This window comes from Primulina eburnea, chromosome 10 (assembly GCF_022965805.1).
Source record: "Primulina eburnea isolate SZY01 chromosome 10, ASM2296580v1, whole genome shotgun sequence".
Classification (NCBI taxonomy): Eukaryota; Viridiplantae; Streptophyta; class Magnoliopsida; order Lamiales; family Gesneriaceae; genus Primulina; species Primulina eburnea.
Genome location: NC_133110.1, coordinates 33,228,597 through 33,237,040, shown reverse-complemented (window position 1 = coordinate 33,237,040; position 8,444 = coordinate 33,228,597). Strand labels below are relative to the sequence as shown.

Below are 8,444 nucleotides of genomic sequence, written 5' to 3'. Positions count from 1 at the left end.
GTGGCCTCCAACATAAGGATAGAAGCAAGTCTTCAGCCCCTCAAAAGGCAATTATTCAAATTCTACATTCGATAAACAAATTAGCATTAGACACATTTTCTACTATGCATTGACATTAAAGTCTTTGTCAGATACCTGGCAGAAGCCAGGTAACCAAAGAAATCATGGTACCAGATTTCAAGTGAAAGCAGCTCAAAAAAGAAATGGAGTACTTGTAGTTGAGACAATCGCATGCATGACCAAGAAACACGAAATAAAATTTGTGGTATATGAAATTCTAAAGCCCTAATAGTAATATTTACGAATTAACTAAATTTTAAAGAGGAATAGAAAAGGTATGATTGCTTCAGATCCTCTACACCAAGAATATTTCCTTATTCAAAAATTACTTAACAAAGTATCACCTGAGATCCTCGGCAACGGATTCCAAATCTTTGCTGTGCAATTATGTCTAGATGTAAATTTTGCAGACCTTTATACTTCAAACCAGATACATGAGGGAAAAATTATTGGCAATTGTAGATTGTAAGGGGAACATTTTGAGCAAAGAAAATCATGCAATACATGAGAAAATAAAATCATGCAATATTTGAGAAAATAAAATCATGCAATAGAACTCCATACGGAACTGCATACCCAAAAATATTCATCAGCACCATACATGATACGAAAATCATGTATGACCCAACAAGGAAAAAAGCAGCCTAGAAAATAATTCATTACATTCGAGTCTTTCGAGTTAAAATACCTCGTAACTTTTATAAAATTTACATTGATATATTACTGGTACGAAGTATGGCTCTAAAATGCTTGACTATTATTCATCTTCCTCGGATAATTTAGCACTAGAAGCTGAAGTATCTCTTTCGAAGGCACTGTCAAAAACCATATTCGTTTTAAACCACCCAATTCCAAATCACAAATCAAACGTGAGGGCTTGTGCAAGACTGCCATCAGTTTCCAGTCTTCGCCAATGGATCCATCACAAGTCAGGTTTTATGTCTTGACATACTTGTCAACATACCCCTGCAAGAAAGTACCATAAAAATTGAGCATTTAAAAATTGAATGACTCTAATTAAACAAGAGGGGAAACTTTCCTATAAGGATAGTTAGTGTGATTTATCTGTGTCATCACGAACAATAAATGATATTATCATAGAAAACATACAATCAGTCTCCATAACAAGTATATTCTTTAAGTAGACACATAAAGAACAATACATCATTGACGCTTTGCAATGACATTATGGAAACATTAAAATTGAAGACTTAACAGCAAACAGACAAACTAAAGCTAGAAAATCAAATCTTAGTTTCCAAAAAAGGCATACCATGATAAGCTTGGTCAATTTTCCTCGTGATGAATCAATGTAGTGGATAATTTTTTCCTGAGATTTTGGTATTTTGTGACTCTTCATAGCACTAGATACCTTATCAACTGTTTTCTTGACAATGGTCTTAAATGCCTCCTTGCTCATGTTACCTTGCCGCCAAGACGGTTTTAAAACCTCCTTCACAAAACTAGCAATAGATACCTTAAAAAGTTTTGTTGATCTGGAATCCTTTCCCTTCTTATGTTTTCCAGATCCCTTAACTAGATTATTCTTCTTTTTTCCTGCATTCACTTCAGCTGTAACGTGTGGATTTCCTGGGCTTCCATTCACAACAGCAACCACCTCTGCATCTGCTGTCTCTCCAAATTCTTCAATTTCATGGGAATAATAGGCTGATACAACTGCACCTTCTTCCTGTTTGAATCTATGAATATCATAAGAATCACCGGTGGTTCCATTTTTCTGCTGATCAGCTATTCCAAATGAATTCGAAGCTGGCTCTATGCTGTCTAATAGGGGATCATATTTCTTACCAACTGACCTCGACAAAAATCCCTCAGCTAACTGAGCAGAAGTTGATGAGGAATCCATACTTGGCAAGTTCACACTTCCAAACTTGCGCCCATAAACATGGTCAGAGCTCAAACCAAGCGGAGGATCATGTTTATTATTAAACGACCTGCCATTTTCCTTGATCAAAGCATTTGTACCAAATCGGGTGATTGGTGGATGATCAAAAGCGGATGCACAAGGATTGAAATTATTTGAAATTCTAGGTCCCACAAAGTCGTGATGATTCCTCTCAAGAAAATCTGGAGCAATCCTCGACGTTGAATTCATGCCATAGTATTTCTGTCGCGAGTATGGTAAGCTACCAGAAGGATTACTGCTTGAAGGCAGACTTCCAACAAGAAAAGGATTTGTTCCCCTTGGTGGTGAATACATTGGAAATGATTTAGGTCCAGATTCAGAAACAGAATGTAAAAAAGTCATGTCCGGTACTGAATGTGCAGAATCTTCTCCCGATATGTGGCGTTCAACTTGCTGACTGATTAGATTGCTCGCATACGAAGTGCTTGGTCTCTTATGATCTGCTTTATGGGGTATTTGATCAGGGTCTCGAGATGAAGGGTATGCTTGATACTGACAAGTTTGAGATTGAGTACGTAATTCAGAAGGATCGGTCTGTGTAGATCCATATGACGAGGAACCATTTCCTGGAGGCAGTAAAGACTGTTGCATATATTGGTCCAGTAGAATGCTCCGATCCCCACTTGTTATCTTTAAAGTCAAGTGAGTGTGACTTGGTGGAGGTGGTGGAATAAATGAGCTTGACGAAGTGTTGGGTGGCTCAGGAATATGAGGGTGTCGGTAAGATACTGGAGCCAGATACGGAGAATTCTGCTCATTTTTCAAGAGAAACGGTGCCGTAGATGACACCAAATTATGATTTTGGGGGATTCCTCGACCAAAGCGGGAACTAGTAACCTGGGAGACTGAGGGCAACGGAAAAGGTAGCTGCAAAGGGCTTGTAGCAATAGATGGAGACGAATCATTCAAATTCCTGGACAGGGTTGGGACCTCATCAATTGAATAGGGTTTTGTTTTGGGGCTTCCACCAAGCAACAGATTCCCAATGGGATCCTCTGCTGGCTCAAGTTTATCAGAAGGAAGATAGATTGACAAGGCTGCTGATGCTTGAACAGGTGAAGATTCACAAGTTAAAGAATCACCAATCTGTTTACTTCTCTGGTCAACAAGTTGAGGGTTCTCGCATAAAATTTGTGCAGGCGATTCTTGGATTCGAGAATTTTTGTTACCCAAGGCCATGTCAGGTGAAGAATAACTTGAAAGATTTCTTGCCTCAACATCAGCAACTAAAGGGGATGCAGATTGTACATTATTTAATTTATCAGGGAAGTGTGCAAAAGAATCAACTGGCAGTTCTTTTTTATTTTTCACTTCCTTCACCCCATGCATCTCTTCAAGAAGTGTCAACTCTTTATCATTCGCTACTTCGTTCCCGAGGACTGATTTTTTCTCAGGAATTCTCTCCGCATGCAAGTTGTGATTTCCTAAAGTAGGTGGTGTATCCTGATACTGTTGTTGGCCCCTATTATTTCTCAAACTCTCACTCTTATCGGACTCGTGGTGTGCAAACCGACAAGTGACTCCACGATAGCATTTACCGCGAAGAAAGTCAAAGCATTCAGGAAAATGACCCTTTCCACGTCTCAGTTTATCTCTATCAAACTCACAGCCACGCCTTAGAACAGGCGATCTACTCCTACTTCGTCGTCTCTTAGGAGACAATCTGATGGAAAAAAGAAAAAAAAATCAGCAATAATTTTAAGTACTCATATACAGAAAAAATCAACTGAAAGCTGACTCAAACCTGCGAGATTGGTGGCGCCTCTCTTTTCTCCTAAATAGATTTCTTCTTCCATCAGGTGGAGAACGACTTCTGCTTTGACTTCTACTCTGTTTTCTGCCTCTCCTTTCATGTCTCCGAGTATATCGTGGCGAATTGCTGGTGTCGCTGTCACTAACACCTTCTCTAACTAATCTTCCAAACTCATCTACATTCAATTTAGCATCATTACCTCTCATATTTGGCTTCTGACTATCGGCATCTTCAAGATCGGTTCCAACCCTGATAGATCCCTGATTTCCTAGGTTTCTATTAGATACAACGGTGGATTTTGAAGGCAAATGTTTATTGGACTCCAGCTCCGACACAAAATCATCCCTCTTTTCAGTATCAAATTGTGAATGGCTAATATCTCCACAAGGACTCTTTACATCGTTTCCAGAACTATCATCGGTAACATATCCCTGCAACAGTTTAAAAGGACTTGCAGTTCCCATAAGCTGATTGGAGAGTTTCCCATCAATAGTATCAGCAGAAGCTACTGGAAGGTTAAGTTGGCTGATATTTGCATGTTGGGAAGGCGATAATAACTGTGCATTGACATCCATATCATTTACTCCATTTGCTGAATCATTAATTTCAGAAATTGCATCCCCAGTGACAGGCCGATCGCTAGATGATGGGATTTCAGGGCCTGCAGACACAAACTCATGAGTGGAAAGTGTCTAAACTTGGTAACTTCTGTCTTCTAACATCAGCCTCAATTATCTTCTTACCAATCAACACTCAGTTTGGTTGAAAAAAACAATTTACACATTGTGGGTAACAAAAAAGAGATCCTATGTATGCTAACTACATATTTAGAAGGACAAGATGCCATAATCATGTTTGGCCGGGCTAACCAATTTAATACCTAACACTGAGGATCCAGAATAAAGTAAACTTCCAACTAGAGCAACCTCAGACGGTCCAACTAGAGCAACCTCAGACGGTCTACATCCTCCAGGATGCTGTGAAACTTTCACATGCTCATTGTGAACATAATCTTGTGGTAATGAAAGGCGTTCCTCATTCAGATTTCTAGATAAGAAACTCTTCTCCACATCAGGCTGAGTTATATCATCTAGATGTCCATAGAAAAACAGAAAATTAGCAGTCATAGCAAGTACACCATTGATAACTTACATCAATATTCACCATGTTAAAATAATCACTAACAATACACGCACAGCTTCAGTAGAAAATTATGCATGTTTAGGTAAAATAATTATAATTATTTTATTAACAAAACACAATGAAATTAGTTTAAACAACTAATCATCAAAAAGAGCCTGAATGAATAAGTCATCTTGACAAATCTGAAAGCTTATACTTGAAATACAACTTAACCAAAAACCGTGGATAAATATAAAAAAAGTCATAACATTGTTAGCTATTAGCAATAAGAATGCCAAATAAAGAATTCTAACCACCAAAAAAAACTAACATGACAAAATTCGGAAAAGAATGTTTCACCATCGAAAGGGTTGATAGTTGATATTCAAAATGAGTTTAGTAAGAGCAGCCCCAATTTGACTCAAGCAGGACATTATGCCAATTCACTGACTACAGTCATCGGGAAATCATTATCTATCAGCAATGCAATCACAGACTTAGAGAATCTAAAAGGACATATAATACATCATAATATCTTATTTAACAAACAAGGGCATAAAGCCTATAATTTGCAGGTAAAAATAGTCAAGTCAGAGCTCTTCAGGGATGTGGGAGTTTGGGACTATGTGCACTGTGCAGATGGAGTAAATCGGAAATTGTAACAAAAAACCAAAATACAATTTATAACAATAGCATAACTTGTACAACTGAAAAACTGTAAGAAACCAAATGAATTTTTTAGGAACAGATTCAAGGTGAACGGAACATCGGAAGAAACAGATCCAAATGAAGTAATCAATTCAGATGTCAACACCTCAGCATCATATTAATTGAAAGAAAAAACCCAATGCTAACCTTCCATATCCATGTCAGAATCAGCGGGAGAATGTGCAAAAGTGGAATATGTTGCTTCCGGAACAGGGACAATTTCAGTTGAATTAAAAATAACATCGACATTGTTTGCATTTATATTCTTTGCAGGCTTCAATGGAGAAAGATGATCTTTTGATTCTGAATCAATCTCATGTGGTGAGTCCTCCTTCAAGTCATGGATTCCATCATTCCTTGAAAGATTAGGTGGTGAAGATGGGGGAAGGGGTGGAACTCCAGGAGGAGATGAAGGGGGCAATGGTGGTGGAGGTGGTGGCTGAGGCAATGATGGAGGTGGCAGGGGACCTATAGAGTGTAGATAGGAATGTTGAGACCCTGGGCGAGTAGAAGTCACTAATGGATTGGTTATCGAGGAACTAGAAGTGGACAAGTAAGACGGCAGAGGGGGCCGTGGAGCATGATGAGATGGGGGTTGAAGGGGTGGGCCTGCACACCCTTGCAAGTTAGGCAGTAGGTAAGACCTAGGCGCAGGAATCGGTACCATTGGAGAAATTTGAGGAGCACTTTGACTCCATGGAAAACGTTGTGGTTCAGAAGCTGGATAGGAATGAGAGATTTCAGTACTTCCTTGCAATGGTGGAGGTGGATTATGAGTTAAATAAGATTGGCCAGAGTTCACTGCATTAGAAAGAACATGCGCAATTGGACCTTGATGAGGAGCACCAGGTGGAGTACCTAGGAATGGAAGGCTGCCTGGTGCACGAGGGAAAGTCGGATGTGCTTGTCTAATAATTTGTGCTTGTGAACCAAGTGGACGCTGGTGGAAAGTAAGAGGCGGAAGTGGAGTAGGGGCAGCAGCCGCACCACCCGTATTTTGCTGGAATGCATAAGGGGCCAGATAAGTACCCCGCCCAACCTGACTATTGAACTTATCTTGACTATGCATCTGAAGAGGTCAGACAAAGGCCATATCCCAACAAACTAGAGCTTATAGGACTCTCAATATCAGCAACGACATGCACGCCATTCACTTATGCCTTTGAAGAAACTCCCTGGAACGAAAACAGAAAGAATATCACAAATTGTTAAGAAATGCAAAGTTGTTAACATATTCAGAGCAGATGAAGTATGTCGAGAAATGCAACACAAATAAACCTTGAAATCCCACAAGTTATTCCTCCAAGAAGCTTTAGTTCAACCAGCAAATCAAACTAGTAATCTTAATCATGCCACAAAATCATAGAAGATACAAAAGCAGTCATCATCAACATCGAAACTACTGAATTAGTGACTATACAATGTCCAGGTATAAATCTTGAAGTGGGAAAAAGTCATCACCTTGACTTTACCACAGAGATTAAAGTACATTTACAAACCTGGAGAATGTCTCCAAATGCAAGTTTTACGTAGAATAAAAAAAACAATACAAGGAAACGAGGTCTTAAATAGGTTTGTGATGATGATAATATTTCAAATCCCCAATATCTGCACGTGAAAAGGAAACCGATCAAATTGCTCAAACAAAGAAAACAAACGCAAGCTTATCACTTCGTTATCAATCTCCCACTCCCACAAACTAAATCCCAGACAATCAACATTTCAAATAAAACCCTACAACAATAATCAAACAGAAATTTTTCCGGGCTCCGCAACATTTCCGGGTATACATTCAAATAGTTTTCCATCTTCGTCCACAAATAAACAAAAGCATAAAGTCGCAAAAGCTCACTGAATTTAATCAAGAGATAAAACCTTGGAATGTTACAAGAATAGATTACCGCAGAGCAAAGTCGAAATCCAATTGGCATATTACACGGTTCCGGAAACCCTAGAATATGTAACTGGCTTGTTTTGGGAATTCCTTTGAGTAGGCATCAGTTATTCTTGAAGAATTCCTTCTCTATGCATTATATTTTTCTCCCTTAAAATAAAATTCTTTTTGCAATAATAATTTTATTTTTAGAGAAATTGTCAAAATATTTAAAAAAAAAAGTATTCGCTTTAATAAAATTCAAGCTAATTAAAAATATAAAGTTATACTTTGTAATTTTAATAATAATGTACCAATTACTAGCAATCCACTCGTGCAACTATTTGTATGTATAGAATTTTCGATCTAATCATTGTTTCAAAAATTTTAATATTGTGATTAAAAATATTATTTATTCTATATGTTTCTAGATTTAAAAATATAATAAAGGTAATTTAAAAAATTTAAGAAAGTGACAATGATTGATGATTTAACAAAATATATTTTTACAATGATTTTAATTTTAAAAAAAATGGTACTTTCATAATTGGGAAATTGGAATTTTAGTACGATAAATTGGTTAGTTTTGGATTTTAGTCATACATTTGTCATAGTTTGATTTTTATCTAAAAATTTGGATTTAATCTTTTTTATCTGGAGCCACTAAACTTAATGAATATTGTTTATTAGCAATATCAAATGAGTTTAATGGTTCTGACGAAAAAAGATCAAAAAAGTTTAAATTAAATTATTAAAATTAAATTTAATAAGTTATATGACTAAAATTTAAAATGACTAATTTATTTTATCAAAATATGGTATTTTTTATTTTTTCTAAAATCAAAATACCATAGTTTTTTGATAAATTATCAAATTGTTGTAAAAATAAATTGAAAATAAAAAAATTGTGAACGTTGTCCCGCCGTCTCTGCAAAAGGAGGACCATTAAAAAGTAAGGCGGTAGAATGGGGATTTTTAACCGTTTACCATGTCAAAAAAAA

The 8,444-nt window shown here is 37.1% G+C and overlaps 1 protein-coding gene across 2 annotated transcripts; it reads right to left on the bottom strand.

The window, feature by feature from the left end:
• Positions 1 to 391: 391 nt before the first annotated feature.
• LOC140803303 (uncharacterized) lies at positions 392 to 7,605 on the bottom strand. 2 transcript variants are annotated; one of them, XM_073159117.1, is made up of 6 exons: positions 7,472 to 7,605; positions 5,718 to 6,745; positions 4,621 to 4,830; positions 3,732 to 4,401; positions 1,334 to 3,650; positions 392 to 1,026 (listed from the first exon to the last, which is right to left on the bottom strand). In XM_073159117.1, the coding sequence occupies exons 2-6, from the start codon at positions 6,637 to 6,639 to the stop codon at positions 997 to 999; spliced, it is 4,149 nt and encodes a 1,382-aa protein (XP_073015218.1). In that variant the 5' UTR covers positions 6,640 to 6,745; positions 7,472 to 7,605; the 3' UTR covers positions 392 to 996. The 2 variants fall into 2 exon arrangements, with proteins under 2 accessions (XP_073015218.1, XP_073015219.1); XM_073159118.1 differs by lacking the exon at positions 7,472 to 7,605 and adding an exon at positions 6,849 to 7,076.
• Positions 7,606 to 8,444: the final 839 nt, after the last annotated feature.

Excerpts from the sequence above, each read along its gene's own strand:
- LOC140803303 (XM_073159117.1), bottom strand. The coding sequence starts at position 6,639 with ATGCATAGTCAAGATAAGTTCAATAGTCAGGTTGGGCGGGGTACTTAT. Across the intron at positions 4,831-5,717 it reads TTCTGACATGGATATGGAAG|ATGATATAACTCAGCCTGAT; the intron begins GTTAGCATTGGG and ends ATGGACATCTAG. Across the intron at positions 4,402-4,620 it reads TTCTGGATCCTCAGTGTTAG|GCCCTGAAATCCCATCATCT; the intron begins GTATTAAATTGG and ends TTGTGTCTGCAG.